This window comes from Neolamprologus multifasciatus, chromosome 11 (assembly GCF_963576455.1).
Source record: "Neolamprologus multifasciatus chromosome 11, fNeoMul1.2, whole genome shotgun sequence".
NCBI lineage: Eukaryota > Metazoa > Chordata > Actinopteri > Cichliformes > Cichlidae > Neolamprologus > Neolamprologus multifasciatus.
The window spans coordinates 9,274,079-9,297,945 of NC_140449.1; the positions used below are offsets into that span (position 1 = coordinate 9,274,079).

General features: G+C 38.3%; 1 protein-coding gene across 3 annotated transcripts in view; it reads left to right on the plus strand.

Moving 5' to 3' along the window:
• cdkal1 (CDK5 regulatory subunit associated protein 1-like 1) overlaps positions 1-23,867 on the plus strand; it is a 257,896-nt gene that overhangs the window by 135,391 nt on the left and 98,638 nt on the right. For all 3 annotated transcript variants that reach the window (XM_085176654.1, XM_085176653.1, XM_085176655.1), the window contains exons 9-10: positions 10,151-10,317; positions 21,236-21,381. In XM_085176654.1, the coding sequence (XP_085032780.1) occupies positions 10,151-10,317; positions 21,236-21,381 (313 nt within the window). The remainder of the gene's footprint in view (positions 1-10,150; positions 10,318-21,235; positions 21,382-23,867) is intronic.

Consider the following 23,867-nt stretch of genomic DNA (forward strand, 5'->3'; position numbering starts at 1 on the left):
ATAGACGTGCACAGAAGGTCATGCCTGCAGTTCGGAAACTATTCAAAAGTAGGTTAAAGCTGATGTGTTGTTGTTTTTTAAAGGATTGTGTAGGCTATTAATTAAAGCTATGCATGTATATTCACTTATGCACGCGACACACACACACGTACACCAAACATGCATGTGCAGCATGCACACATACATGTAATTGGTGTAAACATGCTTGAGAGATATTTGCATATTACGTGTGTGTGTGTGTGTGTGTGTGTGTTGGGTTAATCCGTGATGATGATGCTACCTGCCAAGACACCCACGCATCACATCAACAGTTGTTGCTCTAAACTAAGCTGCTTAATTACTGCAATTAAACTCTGTGTGTGGTGTTTGTGCATAGGCTGCAGTGTGATAATGTGTGTGTGGTGGAGACTGAATGCGTGTGTGAAGCTTCTTGATATATAAAAATGTTTGTTAGTAAAGTTTAGAAATTTTTGCGAAAGCTGCTGAATACATAAATTTATGTAAATATCAGAGGACTTAAATGAAATTGTGAAGTGGCATCACACATATTTACTTGTTAGCCGATTAAACTAATAATTGCGTACTCTGTGTACCGTTTGAATCCTTAAATGTCTTTCATGTGAAAATTCAGAAGAACAGAATTTTTTATGGAGTAAATGGATTTCTATCAACAAATCTATCTGTTATCCCTAAACTAAAATGTTTCCCCTCTTCTTCTTTTTCCAGCAAATTTTTCTCTCTCCTTAATTCAGTCTCACCACACGAGCTCTCGCATTTCTCCCTCTCCTTCCACATTCATCATTTAATTTCTCAAGTTGCTTTTCCTGACATGTGCCCCAGAATCTTTTACTGTGTAGTGGTGGGTGGGGAGGTTTACTGTGGAGGCAGACAGCCAGGGGGGAGTGGATGATGGAGTAGGATAGGGGAGGGAGTGATGTGACTGAAGGTCAGACGGGCCTTCCAGTCAGACCCACAGTACAGAAGTGTTGCATGGTTGTGTGTTTTTCGTGTGTGTATATTTTCATATGATGAAGAACTTAATGATTTATTGGAAAAGACATGTTTTGTGTTTACAAGCCCGAATTCCTCATGGACCTTTTAAATGTGTTATTCCACATGTGAGGATTTTATATACTGAGTCATTTTAAAGTGTTTTATTGAAATAAATACAAATTGCTATTTTAAAAATAATATCTGAATATGTTGCGGTCTTTTAGTTTGGCATTATATTCATTGCATAAATCTAGTTTGCTCGTATGAATCTAATTTGGAAATCACTCAATTTACAGTTATGTTGTAATAATATTGATTACACATCATTTGTATGTAGCCTCTCTTGACTCTTTTCGCTGCCCTGCATATGAATTTCTGGGCACGCACAGATTGAATGTACTTAAGAGGAAATCTATCGATCCGCGTTGGGTCTGTGTTGACACTCATCTCTCTTTGGAGGGACCCGAAGTGTGTTTGTGCATATTTATAATCAGTCTTTTTATTGGTGTCCATGAGAAACAAGAAGAGATGGGAATTGTGATCGGTCTGACCAAAGGTACCAAGTTCACAAACTTATAGCTCAGTCGTAGACCAGGCCTGATTTGTGGTGTTTTCTTCTTTGTAGACATTTGTTATATATTATTTTTTGTTTGCAAATGTGCAGGGTCATAGAAACCCCCTCAGTGCTAATATTTATTAGATTGCAGACACTACATTAAGCACATTTTCCGTGACTCAAAGCAACACATAGCTAAACATGGTGTGAACATTGAGCTACCGTGATGAAAACAAGGGTGTGCACATGCTTATGCTTTAGGCTGTCACATTATTTGTGTTACATTTTGAATAAATTATCAACCAAATATTCAACTAGCAGAATGTTTTGTTTAAAGCAACCAAACGGGGTTGCCCTCTGTTTCACATGCTTTTCTACCATGTGTATACTGTAACATGTTTACAGCAATTTAAATAATGTATATAGAGAAAAAGAAATATAGTAGGAAATATTTAAAACCACCATTGCCGTTTGTCCAGTTTACCTATCCACCAATCACCAAGTGATCACATCACCATATGTAATATAAGGCCTTGTATCATATAATCAAATATGCCCAGGCCATAGTTGCTGGTAGTTCAGTGGTGGAGAAATATATTTGAGTCAATGAGTGGATAGGAAAAAAAATTCTAAAAATTGATTTTCTGTAGAATCATACAATTGACTGGACTGGTGGATGATCATTCATATATATCTGTTTATTGGAGTACCTTGATATCAGTCAAACTGGCAAACTGGACCTATAACCACTATGCAATATTCCAGCATGATGTGACAATGTCCTGCAGAGGTTCTCGTGATGTTAGGAGTACTTACATATTTCAGTGTTTAAATGTATCATTAAAGTTGAATTTTTCCACAACCAAAAAGACCTCCCCTCAAGTGGGTTGAGGTGACATGCCTGTGGTTCGGTTTTCAAGTTCTTGTAAGGTTTGAGTTCATTATGCTCTTGGGCAACTCTTCCCTATGGTGACTGTGTAGTTGGGTCAGTGTAAGTATCCCAGGGTATAGTTGGTAAAACAGGCTCTCACTGATAAAATCTTGTGTTTCTGAGGCCACCACTTGATATCTTTTCCTCAACAATACTTTTGCTGATTTTAGTCAGACTATCTTGAATGAATCATGCCTGAACAGTTTTTTCTTTCTTTTTAATTTGTTGGTCACTTTTCATCTTCATTAAAGTGCTTTGGAAACAGGGGAGAGTTCCTGTAGATTGCTTTAGAGGGCTTTGGATTGCCAATTTAATATCCTTCAGTTAATCAGCTATGTCCTAGAAATAGCTTGAGGGATAGAAAACTCCTTTTTGCTTAGAATAACACATTTTTTACGCTTGGATAGTTTGATGCCATTTTCCATTTTTCACAGTGTTAATTAGTCAGAAGTGTTTAATCAGTGTCATTTGACCACTGCTTCAACCGTAACAATGCAAGAAAATCTAAACATGTTCAGATTTGCATCATTGTTTGTATCATTATGTTTTTGTTTTGGAAAGGAAGTGTGCTTACGTACATATTTTCAAAATTAATATTCAGATAATACATATTAAATATAACATATTTTTGCAAAAAATACAACAGTTTTAACCTTAAAATAGGAATAAATGAAATTTCTTCATCAGTTGTATCATTTCTGTGTTATTTTGATTGTTAATATCGCAGATATTTAATTGTGTTATCATTTATTCTGTTTGGAAATACTAGTAATTTTAGCATCCAGCCCAATGTTTCCTCTAAGCTGCGCGCCTGCGCAATTGCGCACTGCAGGCAAAGAGAATCTGCGTTGCGCACAAAAAAAATCTAACCTGAATTGAAATTAAAATTAAAACTTTAACAATTCTGTTTTACAGTGTTAGTCAGTAAGTGACTGGCTGCTCCTGTATGGGATTAGAACGATGTCACCTTATCCCATAGTCCAGCCAATAATGCGATTCACATTCGTATATACGCAGCTAATCAACGTCGTTGACAGGCTATGACAGGGTCCTTATGTGCCGACACCGGTGTTTTAGCTAGCAAAGCGGCGTGGTTGATGTGGAGTGAAGCCACGTTAATGACAACGTGTACAACCATTGGAGATGTGAACAGGACAGACGGAAGTACTGACGGAAAAAGTGTGGACTTTATACCAGTTTTTAATTGTGTTGATAGGCCACGTAAAACCAGAGTTATGATAAAAATATATGAAATGTTTGGTTTTCTTCCTGAATTCTATCGTTGCTTATATTTACTGCGGGAAGAAACGGTAAAAACTGCGTTTTATAAGGAAAACGCTCGAAAGCACTCTCCGCCTGTGAGAAAAGCAAAAACCAAAAAAACCACACCCTTTCCTATTGGTCAAAAAATGTACCATGTCAACCAATCAAAAAATGATATGGCAACAGTTGTTTAGGAAGGGGAAAAGTTTTGGGAATGTTTTGAGATGTGAGAGATTTGCGACGTTTAGCGCAAATCTTGTGTAGTTAGTGTGTAGTGTAGTCAGTAGTTTTGTTGTGTGTGTCAGAACAATGAGGCCACTGCTGAATGTTACAGGTGTTACAGGAGTGATACATCTCCTGTTGTCAGGCCTGCAGGTATCAGACTGTTGTTCTCCTTTATCTCATAGTGGACAGAAATTATTTTTTGGAGTGGCACAAATAATTTGTGTGGCATCAAATTTGATGCAGAACAGCTGATTGTTCTGTAAATAGTTTGAAATGTTTATTTAAAAAAACGCCTTGGCTGCATTTTTAGGTAAATAGCTGCAAAAAACTTTGTTGTTTACAAAACTCAGTTACTTTTTTGAAGAAGTAACTATATAATTAATTGCCCAGCATTGGTCATTATATACTGTATTTTGCAGACAGAGTGCTAAAGCAGTTAATTAAAAGTAGTCTAACATAAATGTAAATGCTGTAATTTGATTATTTTAATAAACCATGTAACTTGGATGGATTCGATGCTGGCGTGACCACAGTGCACACGTCTGCTGTTGCTCACAGTGGGCCAAGGGATCGCTCAGGGAGTTTGTGCGTTCGCTCAGACACATGGAAAATTAGAGGGAACATTGATCCAGCCTCTTTGATTATTACATATACGTCTTACATGACAACATGACTATTACATGTACTTCTAAAAAGTATGGAAGCTGAACAGAAACAGGCCTGTCATGGAAATCTGTGATCATGTTGTCTAATTTGTAATTTCCAGTGCCAAATCTGCGAATCGCAATTATATTCTTGTATGACTGAATACAGGTTTCTGTACATGAATTCTGTAATATTAAAGTAAGGGTTTTAAGCTTTTTACTCCTTATTTAGGCAATTCTTTTTAGTCCCTCAGTCGCTGTCTAAAATGGACTGATCTAAACAGTGAGCATCAACAGTTTCCTTTCATCTGCTGAATACGATGTATATCTTAGACGTGAGTTGTCCTCACTCTTAAGTTATTGCTCTTTTGGGTATTTTAAAAAACAACCCCTTTTTTGTAAGATCTGTCACTCGAGATGCTGGTGAGACACATGCTTAGTCCTAATTTTGTGAATTGTAGAGTGGAGTGAAAAGTGTTTGCCTTCTTCCTGATTTCCTTTTTTGTGTTTGGTTGTCACACTTAAATGTTTCAGATCATCAAAGAAATTTAAATAGTAGACAAAGATAACACAAGTAAACATAAAATGCAGTTTTTAAATGAAGGTGTTTATGATTAAGTGGGAAAAAATCCAAACCTACATGACCCTGTGTGGAAAAGTGATTGCTCCCTAATCCTAATAACTGGTTGGGCCACCCTTAGTAGCAACAACTGTGATAACTGGCCATGAGTCTTTTACAGCCCTGTGGAGGATTTTTGGCCCACTCATCTTTGAAGAATTTTTGTAATTTAGCCACATTGTTAATCCTGTGAAACCCCCCAGCTTGTTTAAGGGCTTTGACTAGGCCACTCCAAAGTCTTTATTCGTTTTTCTTAAACCATTCAGGGGTGGACTTTCTGGTGTGTTTTGGATCATTGTGCTGCTGCAGAACCAAAGTGCATGTTAACTTGAGATCACGAACAGATGGCCAGATATTCTCCTTCAGGATGTTTTGGTAGAGAACAGAATTCATTGTTCCGTTTGCCACAGCAAGTCTTCCAGGTCCCGAGATAGCAAAACAGCCCTAGCCCACCACACTACCACCACCATTTTACTGTTGGTATGATGTTCCATTTCTGTGTTACTTTCATGCCAAATGTAACGCCACTCAAACCAAAAAGTTTTGTCTCGTCAGTCTACAGAATATATTTGGGGGGATCATCAAGATGTTTTTCTGGCAAATATGAGACGAGCCTTTGTGTTCCTTTTGGACAGCAGTGGTTTTTCTCCTTGAAACATGGATGCCATTTTTGCCCAGTCTCTTTCTCATTGTTGAATCATGAACTCTGACCTTAACTGAGACATGTGAAGCCTATGGTTCTTTAAAGTTGTTCTTGGGGTTTTTTTTGACCTCCTGGACGACTCATCAATATGCTCTTTGAGTAACTTTTGTCAGCCGGTCACTCGTGGGAATCTTCACTACTGTTCCAAGTTTTCTCCATTTGTGTATAATGAATCTCACTGTGGTTCACTGGAGTCCCAAAGAAAATAAATAGAAATCGCTTTGTTAACCTTTCAAAACTGATATTTCAGTGACTTTGTTACTTTTTGGGATCATTTTGCCTGCTTCACTTTGTCAGACAGGTTCTATTTAAATGATTTCTTGATTCAGGTCTGCCAGTAATTAGGCCTGAGTGTGTTTAATGAAACGGAGCTCAACTTTCCCAAAAAAATTAGTTAATCATAGTTAATTCATGATTCAACAAGAGGGGCAATTACTTTTTCACACAGGACCAGTGCGGTTTGGATAACTGTTCCCCCTTAATCAATGAAATCATCATTTAAAAACAGTGTTTTCTATTTGCTTTGGCTATGTTTGTCTGATATTAATATTTTTTGATGATCTGAAACATGTAAGTGTGAAAAATATGCAAAACACTTGGAAATTAGGAAGGGGGCAAATACTTGTTACAGAGTGCCTGCAGGCTGTACCATGTTGAAAGATGCAACATGGTACGGTCCTAGACCGTACCACCGTATGATGTCCATTTTGACTTTAATGAAAAAGTTGAACAAGTGCTGCATTCAGGCATACAGCTGACACTATGAGGTGCTGTCAGATTAATGGGGAAGAATCTGTGTCTAGAAAGCACCTTTCATATTGTGAGGATAAGAGCCAAAATATAATTGCAAGTATAGAAATGTCCTCATTACATTTAGTCTAAAATGAAAACGTGTCCATAAAAGCAAACCCAGACACAGCAAACAAGTATTTGACCGAGACCGGGTGTGATGATGGTTTTGTATGGTTTATTCAGGCGCACTGATGGTGTTGTTCTTGGACAAAGACGAATGGAACTTGGACATGCATGCAACTGTTTCCTCTGTGTTCATGCTTTCTCTCTCAGCTTGTAGGTTTGGGAATGCGGTCATAAGTGCAGATCTATCTCACTGAGTGTTTTGTTTTACCTTTGTTTGATTTTGTTTTGCATATCAGGACTCTTTAAAATCCTGACATGCTTTTTCACTCCACTGTCTGTGCTATGCTTTGTCAGGATGAAGGGAATGTTAATAGCGTTTAGGAAAACGGGTGTGCTACCCACCCGTGTTTGGAACTGCTCTGACATCAAACGACATCATAAAGTGGTTGGAAAAAGGACTTGGGTCAAATGTTAATGTGTAATGTCAACACGCACAGGCCAAAGCACAGTGGAAATGTGTCCCTCCTGACTTTGTTGCATGGGATTCATCTTCCCATATTTAAAAATAATAATAAAACAATGATAGTACATGATCAATATTCATATTTCTCAATGGTATCAGAGGCCAAAATGTGCTCAGAACAGTATTTCCTAAACCATTCAGCAGTGTACATACTTTCTATTCACCAGAAAGTATTTATTGAAGTAAAACCACTCGCAGCCAGATAATATAATGATGGCAATTAGGCGTACTGTATATAAATTATTTTCGAGTACATTATGAAAAGCAATGGCTAATGCGCTATTAGGTTCACAAATTCCTCCTGACAGAGATCGTGACTTTTTGGCACCATCTTGACAGGAGACAGTTGTCAGCGCTTCACCACTGTGACCTCTCGTCACTACACGTAAACAAAAGCAGAGGAAGCAGATGTGCAGCTTGTATAAGACCAGATACAGAAGGGCAGGCATTTCCTAATAGCTGCCTCCTCTCTGTATTTGGCCAACAATAACACCGTTGGCACACCTGACACAAAAGGACCGAGAAGCAAGCCAAAAGGGCAAATTACTGGGTAGGTTATTGAGTTGAGCTGGAGAGCTGTGCATGGCTGTGGCCTTGAGTAAACATAAGAGACTTTTGCAAAGCATCACCCTGCTCAAAACATAATTAACAGGGGATTCAGAAATATTTCACAGCAAACAATATATATGCTTACCATTTGTACAGCATTATTGGACTGGAATCACAAGAATGTTGTTTTGGAAGGAAGCAATTTAGCTCAGAGGTCATTTCAAAGTACGTTTGGCTGTGAATGAGGCCATCATTTGGCCAGTGTCTTTCTGCAACAGTTAAGCTGAAAAGGACACTGTTATTGTGCTGGTTTTGGTTATTACTGGTATGTAGATGATGCAGTCAAGGTCCTTGACTTGGTAGTGACATTGGTATTACTGAGCCCAAACAAGCTGATTTGAGCTGTCCATGGAATTGCTATCAATGCTTTTCTTTACCTTTAAAAGATGGGAATGTGACAAATTACATAAATACAGTAAATACTGCAGTAAATAAACACCATTACAAATTCATATTAGAAGACAACACGTCTATATGAGATATGCTCGACCTCTGGGGGGGTTTGAAGATGTCTGGTGGCCAGCAGCAGACGGGAAGTTCTTATGCCTGTGAGGAGACAGGTTGCTTAAAAACAGCGCGTACTTTCTAAGCATAATAAATTGAATGAATTAAATAACGATAGGGAGTTTAATGAACTAGGTTATTATTAAATATTGTCCGAAGGTGAAATTTGCATCGGATTAATTGCACACTGAAGCTATCTTGATATATTCTTATATAGTGTGCATGCTGGCCTGATACGATTTAAGCATGTGTGATTGATGGATGCATTTGATTGCGATTTTAGACGCGGCTGGCGACAGAAATCATTAGTGCTTCTTAATGTCGACGATGAGCTCTGGAAACACTTTAATTCGACTCCAGACAATTACACCGTCATCATTTTTAATCTATCTGGCCCATGCTCACCTCTACACACACACACATACACACGCTGTCCAATTAGCCAAACGGTATGACCACATGCATCTTTCTGTCTGTCTCTGCACAGCTAATGATAATGATGGTTGTGTGCATTTGCGTGTGTGTGCCCCTGCAAGTGCAAATGTGTTTATGTGTGCCTGTGTGATATAATATGTCTTAAAACATAGCTTAAACAGACACTCAGCCATTTCCGGACCTGCAGTCAAATGACACTTAGCTCATTAAGCTCTAGCGCTGAGCGTTGCTCTAATTTAGCATGAAGCCAGTTGATCACCCCCTCTTGCTGCATTTGACCTTCACATTCCTGCAATCCATGTTTACAACACTGGTATTTTTAATACTTGTCAGTGACTGTCATAAATGGGGTTTCTATCAAAGACCTGGCATATATAAGCAATGACATCAAAAGCTTCAGAGTGGCAGTGAAATAATGATACCTGAGAGAAGGTGAGATAATGACATGGAACCTTTGGAGCTTGAGCTTGGCTGTCATAACTATTTACATTAGTATTTCTAATAACAGATGAAGGAGGAAGTAAAACAGAGTAAAAACCAACTTTTACGTTTATTCTGACAGTTGCTTAAAGAAGAAGAAAATAATGTGATGTGAGGAGACTCCCGCAGAGAATTATAGCTACGAGAGCAGGAGAGAGTTTTACGAAGGGCATTTTAAAGCTTTTTCAGGTGTTACTCATTAGTCAGGAGCACAGACGGTAATTGTTAATTGGACTTATTTTAAGCAGACAGCCATAACGGGCTGTATGGATGTCAAAAATAGGACCGTGAAGCAGTTTGCAGAATGTTATCAGCGAACTTCTGACCTCAAATTAGCCAAAGTTTTGAAAGTTTTAAATATGTAGCGCTAAAATCAACTTTGAATAATACGTGGTGGAGGAGAGCGATGTCCTCATAGCACAAGCAGCATGGATAATTTTAACTAAGTCGTTAAACATGAAAAAGGTATTTTAACACACACACACACACAAGCTAAACATTAACTCTAAAGTGGAATGCTTGATTCAGTTAATTTAACAGTCAAATATCTCCCTCAGGTTTCAGCCTACATGTTTTTCATTCATTACCTTCAGTAGGTAAGGTTATTTTTAATCAAATTAGTGAAATGTTAACATGAGATTCCCTTAAGTACAACAGTACCCACAGTCACTGTAAACTGTTCCCACTTGGGAACTAATACGCAGCCTGCTTTGATTATTGATGGTGGTTATTGGTGGCTGTTACGTCATGTGAATTAATGAATTTACTATGGTTAATGAGCATGTTTATATGTGCGTGCCTTTGTAGAGGGAGTGTGCGAGATCTGGTTGACCAGTGAGGACACCGGTGCTTACGGTAGAGACATAGGGACAGACCTGCCCACGCTGCTGTGGAGACTGGTGGAGGAGATTCCCGAAGGTGCCATGCTAAGGCTGGGGATGACGAATCCACCATATATCCTGGAACACCTAGAGGTATGCGCAGTACACACAAACACCTCCCCAATTTCACCCACGAGTCCTATCAAATATAATAATGCATCGGTATTAATAAAAGTAAAAGACTGAGACACTCCACACACTTCCTTTTTACCTGCTTTGTTTTTCTCCTGACGGGCTCTTTCTGTGAACAAACAATATTGCTTTGCCTAGATTTAATAAACTAAAAGCCTTTCTGTTTTGCTTACCAAGCAGTTTAGCTGCAGCTCTCATTCTCTGCTGATTAGTTCATTCTCTTCTTTCCCTAATGAGTCAATTAAGGACCATTGTGTCCTCTTTAGTAACCTCATTTTATCAATCATTATTGTCTTTTCTAATGGAACAATGGGCATTGTTACCCCTCTCTATTTTCTCTCTCGATCTCTAGCCCTGACTTCTTTGTGCATTTGCATGTCTGTGAGACATGAATTTTCTGCCATTTAAATCTTTTTCTGCCTTACCCCCTTTTTTAAAAAAAATTAACTTGTGTTGGAGACACAACACATTATTATATTCTATCGCTTTTCATGAACTGACAGTTGTGCCTCTTTTTAAATAACATATTCATGTATTGAGTGCAAAGGATTGCAATGTGTGTTTTAAAAAAAAGTCCTTCCATTGTCCAGATTATCTGGATAGATGACACATGCCAACATGTTGTTTCCTGGTCCATTGTTTGTTGCAACCAGTTCATTTTCTTTTCAATTATTTCATTATTATTCACTTTCTAGCAAACTTCAGGAGTCTGTGAAATAGTTAATTAGATTATTAATTGGTTAATTAAAGTTAGACTTGTAAATTTACATCAGGGTTTTGCCATCAATTAAGACTTTCTCTACTTCATTTGGTATTCCTGTAAAATTTGCTGCTGTGGGGATTTGTAGTCTGCTCTTTTTTTTAGCAGTCATTGCCAGAGAAATGTGAGAAAGAGCAAGCAAGTTGCCTTTTGACATTGACAGATCATCATTGACAGATCATCACTGTGCCATCACTCTGAAAATAAACCAATAATGGAAAAGGGTTGAAGTTATAATTTGCCAGATGAGTGCGTTTAACAACCGTTATCAGCTCCCTGTTTCAATTTTGTGAGAGAAGGTAAAGCGTGGTGCATTTTTACCCCGAGGTCCTGCATTCAGGTCATTAAGAAAGTCTCAGCTAGGGGAGCGAGCTGTTATTCAGTCTGACTTTATCACTGCTATATGGGAGCTGGTGGTGTCCAGATTTTCTGGGAATAGAATATTTTGTTAAACCTAAATCTTGCATTGTTGGTAATGAGAAGAATATAAAAACTGGATACATTTGGACTGAGTATGTGATAAAACACCAAGAAAACTGATGGTCTGTGCAAACCTGCTGTAAAGTAGTGCAAGAAAGGGTGTGACATCATTTGCTTATAGTCACATGATCTAAACATGCATGGATGTTTCATTCAGCCATCAAAATATTGATATAATAAGCAGCTAGCATAATGGTGAGCATCGTGTTGTGACGATGAGAGCCAGTGTGTCATGCTTGTGCTGTGCTAGTTTACTTCGTCGCCTACCATGGTGTTGATCCAGCATAGTAGGTGTGACTTGAGACATCATTGTCAGTATGTGTTCGATAAATTGATATTTTGCATCTTCCTTCCTGTTCATCTGCTCATCTACTGTACATTGCAGGTCTATCTTAACCCACCATAAGTGTTTGCCCGTGTTAAGGCTCCTGAGAAGTGCTATAGATACACCGCTCATCCTCTGTGGCCTGCTTTTGACGGCTCTTTTGCGACTTGAGTCTTTTAATCTTTATTTATTGATTACTTTATCTCAAAGGAAGTTACTTTTCAGCCACTTAGATTGAAAAGCAACTTCCTTTTTTTTCTTGGTTTGTTCTGTTTTGGTCTGATTGTGATTTTTGTACAAATTATCTGTAAAACATGATAGAAGGTAATGCACTGCACTCTTAAAACCCTTTACTGGGACAATGAGTTAATGATAAAACCTCTCATTCCTTAAAACTGAGGTGTTTGAACACTTCCTACTCGTTCTGATGCCAGGTTTTCCCAATGTCACAATTCTTATTAAGCAATGTTCTGCTGGGAATAAAATCACATGTGAACTTTTGCTTCAATGACAGGGATAAAACTCAAGGAAGTGGGACCTTTTGTACAAATTCTAGTTAATATTTTAATGTTATATTGAACGTGATTGCTGACCTTGATAGATTTAAATTCTGGCTTATTTTTCAGTCCTATTATTCTTGCTCTGGTTGCCTGTTTGCATTCATAATTTCAGCCCTGATTAAAAACAGTTGGTTGGAAAAAGGAGAGGAGAAACATGTCAGTGGAAGTAATAGAGGATGAACTGGGTAATGGTAACCTTGAAAAAGCAAATGACAGAACTTTTTTTTTCTTTCTTTTTTTCTTTAAAAAATAAATTCATAACAGATACTTTGAATCAAACAATCAAAGATGATTGGGATCACTGATTAATGAAATGAGGGCAGAAATGTAAAAAAGTAAGGGGATGAAGGCCTGGGGATAGAGACGAGGGGTAAAAAGCAGTGGGAAAAGTGCTGTGGGAAGCAGCTATAGAGGTTGTAATTAACCAGGGGTTAATGGAGGTGGCTAATTGTCCCCCACATGTATAGGTAGGCTTTCTGCTTGGCTACATTACAATTAAAAACCCACCCTCCTAATGATAGGGAATAACAATTAACTGATAATTAGAAACACACTTGGAAGACACAGTCGCTTGGTGTGTGTGTGTGTGTGTATTAAGAATAATTTCATATGCTAGCAGCCCTTTTTATTGTTAATGTCCATGTGTTGGATTGAATTATATATTTTTTGCTTTAATTCCTCACCCAATTAACCTACATAAGGAAAGATGGTCTTCTTTAACTTATCATTGTCTTGTGTTGCTCTTGTTCCCTATGTACCCTTTCGTATCCATCCTTTTCCCCCCCTCTTGTCTTCTACCCTTTCCACACTGTCCTTTTTTTTTCTCTTTTTTGCAGTCCTACTCATAAATAAGGGCGTACTGACAGTCATTAAGAAAAAAAAGTCTTTTGAAAGTCTTTCTGAGCTTCCTTCCTCAGAGTTTTTCCTTCTTTCTTTGCTTCCTCTTGCAGCTCCTTCTTTTTCAGTATAGCTCTTCATTTTCTCCTTTTGACACTTTTAATCTTTTTCCCTTCACCTTTTGCTTTTAGTTTTTTCTTCTCCTAATTACTCGTCCATAACCTCTTTTGTCTATTTTCTCCAATCGAAGTCGTCATGATGGTAATCACGTCAGTGGCGTGGCGATGAAGAAGGCCAAGTCTCCAGACTATTTTTATCGTTCATCTTAAAGGCTGAATGATGTCCTGCTGTCTCTTCTTTTGAAGAACGCTAGCACTTATATAATGGCATCATACCGAATGGCTGTGATTGAAGCTGAAAAGGCCAAGTAACTTCTCCACTACCCCTTTAAAGATCACCCTCTCTCACAAATACTCACAGATCAACGCGTCTGCACTGTCTCCTTCTGTCACACAAGAGCACACAATTTCTTCCTATGTGCAGCCTGTTTTTCTTGACAGATGTAGACAGCCCCGTAGAACCATTTGCTGATTGGAGCAGTTAAAGGCCCAATCTGCTCTCACGGGCCACTTCTCCCTGACATTTTAGTTGATTGCATTGTGCTATCAGTGCTTCGTTTTTGAGTAGCTTCACGTAAAAATATCTCTACAGTGCCACTTTTTGTTTTTCTCTCTCCTCATTTCCCCCTCTCTTCAGTTTTTCTATTTTGGAGTGTAGCATCTTTTTCCCCATCCACCCATCTCTGAATCTGTCCGTCTGTCCACAGTACAGCCACATCTGACCACTCTGTGTGTGTGTGTGCAGATAAGTGTGGATGTGTTTCTGTGAGCCTTTATGTGTGGGCGATTTATAATAATCTATACTAGAAATGGCAAATGAGGTGTGAAAATAGTCTCCATGTAGGTAGTCAACCAGTGAAATTTGCTCCCTTAGTGATGCCAGTGAGTTTTCCATCTTTGGCCTTTGGTGATAATGCCGTGTGGATTGTGATCGATCAACAGTTTCTTGATAACCCAGTGGAGTTTTTTCACATGAGATGTTATTTACGAACATGCTACAAGTCTCTGTTTATCTATATACATTGTTACTAACAACAGTAATTCAAAGAGAGGACAGTCTGACATCAAGTTGAAAAAAAAACAATCAAACTACAGATTGATTGCACGTGTGTTTATATGTTCATCTCAAACTTTTGTTTGAGGAAACAAACTTAAGTTTAAGGAAACAAAGTAAAACCAAAAATTTTGGACTTTTGTGTGGTTTTCTTATGCTGTGTCACATTGCACTTACCGTGTCTGTGAAGGTTCTCAGTCATCCAGGTCATCGTAGTCTAAGGAGCTTGGAAAGAAAAGCGTCTGGACTTCTTTTGAGTTGCTTGAAGACGTTTCACCTCTCATCCGAGAAGCTTCTTCAGTTCTAAGGGTCAAATGGTGGGGAGTCCCAGATTTAAACCCAGTGGGAGTTTCCCCCCAAAGAGGGACAAAGGACCCCCTGATGATCCTCTATCTAATCACATGAGCCGAGGTGTGAAAACGGGTGTGGGTCACAATCAGCCAGGGTTTCGGGTGAGCTCATTGTGAAACCTGGCCCCACCCTATTATGTGATTTCCTGAGGTCAGATGGCCCAGGATGTAAGTGGGCGTTAAAGCGTCTGGGAAGGGATCTCAAAACTGGATTATAGATGGCAGACAGTTGGTGTCGTAAACCACCGCCTCTGTTTAAAGATGGTCGCTCACAGTGGACGTAAATGGCTTCTTTCCCTCCTCATTGCACTTACCGTGTTGTCCGTACTAAAGGTGCACTTAAAATCCTTTAATTTTCTCCAAAATCGACAGTGTGCCTTATGTATTAATTCTGGTTGTGCTTACCGACCTCAAACTGATTTTATGTGGAACACGGCGCTAAAAAATCGGTCAAAAATGTTTTAGTACAACTTCAGCAAGCTACGAAGCCGCACCGCTTGATGGATTGTCGGAGCATTACGGGTACCTTAATGATGTGCTATGTGATCGCTAGCGACACAGCTATGTTAGCATAACAAAAACACAGTAAAGCTGGAGGATGAATGCTAACTTTTTTCCGATAGAAGTTAACGTGACAGGATGTTGTAAACAGACCAAACTTCAGTCAGGAGAACAACTGAGATAATCCATCCACAATCCGAGGTTAGTCATTAATATACTGCAACAACATGTGAACAGAGCAGCTGCGAGAGAATTCAACATTAATGGATCAATGGTACGAAAGTGGAGGAAGCAAGAAGAATGAGTTGAGTAAAGTTTGACTTACCTGGCTCTTTTGTTTCGCATAATAATAATAATGGATTGCATTTATATAGCACTTTTCGAGCCCCTCAAAGTGCTTTACAATTCCACTATTCAATCACTCTCACATTCACACACTGGTGGAGGCAGCTACAGTTGTAGCCACAGCTGCCCTGGGGTAGACTGACAGAAGCGAGGCTGCCATATCGTGCCATCGGCCCCTCTGGCCATCACCAGTAGGCGGTAGGTGAAGTGTCTTGCCCAAGGACACAACAACGAGACTGTCCGAGCCGGGGCTCGAACCGGCAACCTTCCGATTACAAGACGAACTCCCAAACCGTGGGCCACAATCACCCCTTATAATCCGGGTGCGCCTTATGGTCCGAAAAATATGGTAATTGTAGTTCATATTTCATTTTATTTGGTTGCTTTTTATTTTTTATTTTTTTCCCTCCCACTTTTAGCACTTATCAGAAGCATTTCCCTGTGTGCCCTGATAAACTACCAAATAGCTATAACACAGCAAAAGGTCTGTCCCATACACACACCTGTTCACAGAAACACAGCCACAACCATCTCTTGCCTGGGCTCAAGGGCAACTGTATAGAAACACCCTCTCAATCCATTTTCATTTTAATGAAGCCTTTGAGAGCCTCTTCACATTAGAGGCCTAATGTAGCATTTTGTCTGAGGAACTAAACCAAATGAAAGCTCACAGCAAAGCTATTCAGATGCGCCTCTGTTGTGCCTTTAGACTGTAGTTTAGTTGTATTTTTGAGTGACTTGTTGTGCATGTCCCCTTAAAAACAAAGTTTGTCACAGTCACAGAAAACACTTGCACATGACAAATCCTACACATACACCCAATTCACCTTTAACCGTGCAATGCATTTCATTCTAAGAGGTGTGCAGCAAGCTTGGTATAGATGCCAAGGAAAATCAAGCACAGCTTGAAGTGTTTAAAATGTATAATACCAGAGGGATTTCACTTTCTGAAGTGTCCTTGTGCTTGGTCATGTACACACAAATACTGACTTGTCCTGGGAATAGATTTCTCTACAGACTTCACTGGGTGACACATGATATTAAAAGATATGTTTTTAGAGGTTCAGGTAATCTGAATGTATGAATTGATTTCATCTTTCAAAGCTTTGAGTTTTAAAGGATTCTGTCCAATTTCAAATGATAAGACGGCACAAATAACAAGTAAAGCATGTATTTTTTCACATTTATTACTTGAACCTTTTTGCTGCAAAAATAACTATAGAAGATTTTGTCTCTTCATTGGCCATTTTTCATTTTTCTTCTGGCTTTATGCTTGTGAGTCGGTGCTTCTTTATTTCTGAATAACGCATACAATATCCCGCTGCCCCGAGGAGACCGAATTACATTGAACTGATCCCTTTTGGCCCGTTTGACCATGTATGTTTTTCTCAAATGTTTAAATTCAACCGAATTTCACTTGAAAAGTTAAGGTCGATTTCTTTTGGGTTGCAGAGTTTAGAATTTATTTCATTTTTGTGCGATGTGCTTGATTAATAACATATTTGCAGTCACAAGCTATACAGACAGAGATGACTTGATTCAAACAAAGTTGACCCTGACTTTCAGCAGCCTGCTTAGACAGAAAGTAAGAAACATTCATTTTTGAAACCCGCAGTATTCAAAACATGACTATCACGTGTTTTAAGCGCCAAACACAAAAAAGAAGGGAGAGTGAATGATGAAAAGGATACACAAACAAAAGAAACGGAAAAGTTTAGAGTAAGCATATTTTCTGGGAAATTGTTGTGAAACGTCTGTAGTCACGTGCTGAGGCTGCTTGGAGCTAAATCGACTTTCATCACCTCTCCCCCCACATATGTTTTCTTTTCTTTTAAGTGATATCTGATTTGAGGGGGGCGATATCAGATCCTTTGAGCTAATCCGCTTAACTCGATCTTTTCTGTGTTCGTGTGTCTATTTGCACTGATCAACCAGAGATGAAAAGATTGTTTTTTTGCAGATGAAAACCTGTTGGGTTAAGGAACAAAAACGGTATTGGTCAAGGCTGATTTATAAATATATAAATACACAAAAAAGCTTACAGTTGACTGATCATAAAACCTTGCTTGGGCACATTTGAAGGATCCCAGATTGTAACTTGAGCAGATGTGATTGATAAATCTCAAACTAAAGTTAATGGCACATCCTTTTTGATTTACCCTTATTGGACTTTTTGGAAGACAACATCATTGCCATGGTAGAAGCAATTAAAGCCACGTTGCAATGGTGTGTCAACAAATGAAGCCAACAATTAGGAGTGTGTCACTTCTACAGTGACAGTGAGGTATAAAAACTTCAGTACAGACTGGAACTGCAATATTCCTGCATAAAGAAAACAAAGCTTTGCTTTGATCTAAAAACTATCATAACTCTAAAGATGATCAATATCAAGGCAGCACGTATTTATTGAACATCATATTGTTTTTTAAAAAACATTTTTTACCTGCCTATTGCGTACACAGCATCATTTACACTTGACATTTAGTATTGGTAGCTGGGAAATATTAAAGATCCTCAAGTCTTCTGGGATTTGCAACATCATTTGCAGATCTCTATTATACAGTCATGTGCATGATAAATGATCCATGTGAGGGACGTCTCCTGAAACTGTGTTGCCACCCAGCTACATACATATACGCATACTCTTAACAAATGTACTTAACTAGCTGTCATAAAAACACGACACCACAATTTTTTTGAGTCAATATCTGCCCGTTTTAACAAAAATGATATTGTGAGTAAACGAGCCAAATTCACATTTTCATACCCGCATTTCAGCCGACATCCTAGATTCCTCTGAAAAGTCAGAAATTAATCAAGCATAACGCTCAGCCATTAAAACAACTTTTTCCCTGTTCAGGAATGCAATTAAATAAGAATAATTTGGCATCTTAATCCAAAAATAATAATGTTCTTAACATTATTTTCCAACTACTTTTTGTAGAACAGCAAATTTGAAAATTCGTGCATAGCAACAATAATTATATTTCAACATTAAATAATCTAATTTTGATTAAAGTGTTTTACATACTGGTGAACTAATCATTATAGAGACATAAAGAGTGATTTTGGTAATTGGCAATACTGTTAATTTAGGGGAAGCTCCGGGATAGATAGTAGGCATCCTTAGATGGAGGAGCCTTTACAGCTCAGTACACACAGTACACTGCTGGAACAAAACCAAAAAAAAGATTGATTATTGTGTAAATACATCATAAATTTTTTAAATTTTTGCAGTAGCTACACCCTTTTACACATGCTCTACAGTAAAATAACAAATGACAAGGTTTTACAGGTTTGAGTTATTTGTATATAGTTTTCAAACTTTGTAATATATTGTATTATTTAATTAGTTCAGTCTGTTACCGTTATTGTCTTGGAGCAGCTGTAACCCTTTAATAATTGCTAATTCCGTTAGTGGTTATTAAAGTTTTTTTTTTAAATTCTGATTCAAAAGAAACACATCATACACATCACATCATATATGTCTTCAAAGCACACAAGTGAGCATTAATAAATACCCTCTCCCTGATAGCCATCATTAGATCTTATAGGTCACTTCTGCTTGCCAGGAAAACCACATTAGAGGATTGTAACTTAATAATAGAAGAGAGGTAAAAGGTTACACTTTAGAAAGGCACACACACAGAAGATGCCCACGTTTTCCATGTAGATACATTGTTGCAATAGTAGTACATCTACATTAGTATTTAAAATGTATTATAACAACAGAACCTTACCATTTGAAGTATATTTTATTATTGTAGTACAAAATTAATTCATCACATTTTATGTGGAATGTCCCTTTTTCTAGGCTTTGCATGTAGTTTTTGCTTCTTTCAATTCAATTCAATTCAATTTTATTTATATAGCGCCAAATCACAACAAAAGTCGCCTCAAGGCTTCTTTCTTCTGGTGCCATTGATGGTTGTGGACTCTAAAAGAGCTTCACAGCAGAAATTTGAAGTATACACAATAAAGCATCTACACTTAGAAACAGAGGCACTATGAATCCATCACTCAGCTATTTACTCTGGTTCATAATACATTTAAAAACACATAAATATATGTTCTTTTTCATGGTTTTTCTTTTACACACACACTCACCCACTTACAGACACATGCAGTAGCCTGATTTCTGTCACCAATCAAGTTCCATTTTCCAACCAAATTAATTCTTTCTAATTTGGAGCTTCCAGCGGTCAACCCCCTGTGGCGCTGATACTGAGCCGTGCCCGTGTGTGTTCATGCACACATATGCTTTAATGTCTGCGTAAGAAGGCGAGCACATTGTACAATAGATCTTAATTGAGAAGACGGACTGCAATCAGTACGTTCTTGTAGGAAATCATTAAATCATTTCTTCCTCCCCTCTCCTTTTCTTTTTCGCCTTCTTATGGTGATTAGCATGGTGATGATAGCATCCTGATTATGTCCATCAGAACAATCTGACATCTGTGTTCTCTCCAGTTCTATTACTGAGGAAATTAAAAGTGAGACGAAAAGAAAAAACCTTGCAAAGTCCCCTAATTACTGTAGTGCATTTAAATGCAGTGTTCTTATTAAAAGTATTAGAGTTGGGGTGCATGTTATAGTTGAGTGTTGCTCCTGGTGAATTCAGTTTTTCAAATTTCTGTAAAAGCATGTAGATCTTTTGTAAATACATGTTTGTGCACAGAAAAAATGATGATTGTGGTTTTAATTTATCTTAGCAAATTTATTTGACACACAAAGTACTCTTTTGGGTGTTTTCCCCCCCAATTTAATTTTTTTTCTCCACCATTTCTCATATAAGATTGTGGACTTAGCCTTGTGTGTTGGCAGAAATATTCTTTTGATTTGTCGGATAGAGGGTTTTTATTGAAATAAAATCAAATGAAGAATCTTCTGAATCTGTTTTGATCTGAAAATAGGACCTGCATTCTTCAGTAAAAGCTCTTGACTTTCCAGACATAAAGAAGCCCTACTGGAGCAACCTTGACTCTTAGGACTTTAAATTTCCGATATGAAAAGGAAAAATACAAAAAAAAATAAATAAATATAGGATGTAAGCTGTGTATTGTAGAAGCTCTGAAAGGAGTGCAGGAGTGAAAAGAGTGCAGGAAGAGACAGGAATGTTAATGGCACTTTTATTTTATTCAAAGCCAGCGGCTATCATTCACCAGAAGCTTCAGTGAGCCTTCACATCTCCTGTTTTTCTCCTTTTGCATGTTTTAGTTTTTAAGGTGTTGATCTGTGTCAAGAAATCAATAATTAATGGACATTACGTTCTGTTAAGTTTGTATGTTCGTGTAGCTGCATGATGGGTTAATTGGCGATGCGGAGGTGTGGACGTGAGCTCGCTTTCTTTGTTAGCGCTGTGAGAGAATGGTGACCTGTTCTAAGTGTATCCCATCTCTCGCCCTAAGACGCAACTTGTTTAAAATCCACTGCTGTGTTATAGCATATCCACATTCACTAATAGAGTCACACTTACAAATTAAACATTCAAAAATCAGCATGTTATAATAATGTTACCTCCTTAATGTTTTCCCATTTGTGACATTAGGAGATGGCCAAGATTTTGAATCATCCACGCGTCTATGCCTTCCTCCACGTTCCCGTGCAGTCAGCCTCTGATAGCGTACTGATGGATATGAAGAGAGAATATTGCATTGACGACTTCAAACGAGTGGTAGACTTCCTTAAAGAAAGGTAAGGCAGTATATGGACTCCCAGTTGACTGATTATGTCTATGAGTGCAAATGCATATATAAGCATGTAACTACAACTACAAACTCGGGACATATTATAACTTTCACCTTCATAGCGATACACACACTCTCCTCCTCACTTGTTATTCATTATATACTTGAACAGGAACTGTGTGTCCTAAGTCAGCGGTCCCCGGGCCATGGACCGGTACCGGGGTGGGAGACTTGAGGCTCGGGTGTGAAATTCATGGTTTTCAGGGGTTTTAGCGTTATTTTTTTATCGTTTTTATCATTAACTCGGTTTCCCTGGGTCTTTTTCTGTGTGTTATGAATAAATCTCCATTTTATTTTGCGTACCGGTACTGGTTTTATTAAGTTGTATTCATCCGTGTCACCTTAAAGGCCGGTCCGTGAAAGTATTGTTGGACATAAACCGGTCTGTGGCGCAAAAAAGGTTGGGGACCGCTGTCGTAAGTTATCAGAACAGCTCATAGGTGTTGGGAGAACATCTTTCTTTTTGGCTAGCAATGCTGTTTTATACTCTCTTTCTACACTTCCTTCCCTATACTTCCTTTAAGGTATAGATAAGATTTAAAATGGATCATTGCTTTTTATCTGAGAGTTGAACTGTTTTTGGTTATGCAAACTGTTGTCTGCCCATCTTTGTGCTCAGATTCCTTATATTGCCTTAATTATCCAGGATGCTACTGAAATATTTAAGGCACATTTTCCAAGCAGTACCTCATCACTGTAGTGTCTCTTAGGTTTGGATCATTTGCTTCATAGGCCTAGATGTGCTATTATCTCTCTTTGACATCACCACTGGCCAATGACATCTCTGCCAGGCAACAGAGAACGTTATCCCTCCTCTATAATTCAGTAGTATTGTGGAGGATGGATAACAACAACCAGTATAAAGTAACACGTACACGTTGACTTATACTACAAATTTATTGAGCAGGCCCTAGTTGTTTAACATAAGTGGATGGATATCTGCTGAACAGCTATAACACCATTAAGTTAAACACTAATAAAACACCATTTGGATCTTTACTCATTTACCTTAGACCTGGTGTTCCACTATATGGTCCATTTATGTATGTTTTTAATGTATTGTTTGGCACTCTTCACTTGCTGTTCCCACACAGCAGTTTAGCACAGCTGTGGGGGTTTAAAAAAAGAAGAGAAAACATAGTATAAAGCGTTTCTGAAAATGCGGGCAGAAATCCAGGCGTGAACCTGTATACACGGACACACCCCAGTGTGCATGTCAGCCTCCAACAGTGTTCTGATGCCATTAATAGATGTAATTATTGTTGCTATGGCTCATAAATGTGAGCCTTTTACAAACCATACTTTTCTTTTAGCTGCTGAAAAATGTACATATTTGAATAGCAGCACTGATCCGTTCTTTTCTTCATCTCCTTTTTCTTTACTGCACGACTCTTTCTGTAAGCTCTCATTTGAAACGACATCGCTTTACAAGGTTACGCATTTCCAACTCAGAATTTACTGACTGCAGCACCATTTGAATGGTTGAGACCAGATTCCTTGCACTAAAGCAAATGTTCCTTTAGCAAATACACAGTGTGACCTCCTCACACAGATTTCAAGAGAAATGTGTACATCTCTGACATGGATTAAATATAACCACATAATGCACAGATGTGACCTCTGGCATTGCCAGAAAGATGCAAAATTAATCTTTCAATATATGGAAGATAATCTGTCATAGAGTTTGAGCATCAGCACTGATGGCAGTGCATGTCAGAGAGGTGAATAAACATAAAACTGATGCTATGATAATATATAATGAAGGGATTCATGGGAAAATCAGTGTGTATTCTAGATATGTCCTAAAATGCTTGCTATTACTGTGAGATTTACCAAAAAAGAACATCTTTTTAATACGCTGGAATGTTATTGCTCTTACCACATCATAACCTACATTTTTTTTTAGCCTGAGTTGTATGGCATGTAGGAAATATGTAAAACACATGAATACACAACACATGATTCCAGTTTCTCCAAAAGTTGATTCTGTTCATCTGGACGTAGCGTTTTTGTGGGAGAAATGTTTCGTCACTCATCCAAGTGACTTCTTCAGTCTCAGCTGACTGCAGGTTTCCCCAAATCTTATAAACAGTACATTTGCATAATGACTGAAACCAGCCCACTGAAGGAACAATGGGCTGGGAGATCAGTTCCTTAATCTTAATTATGCAAATTCTCATGACCATTGATCAACAACCACTGACCAAAACCCACTGATCAAAGACCACTGATCAATGGCCATGAGTACCATTCACAGAGAGTTGGGGAATGGCTGCAATCACAGCATTGTAAGATGGCGAAAGCATTGTATAAGGTTGCTATATATTGTTGCCATGGCAACAATATAAGGTACCCTTAGGCCCCCTCCTCGATTCAGAGATGGTCTTTCCCTTTTCATGTAAATGGCTTCCTTGACGCCGACTCCGACTCCTC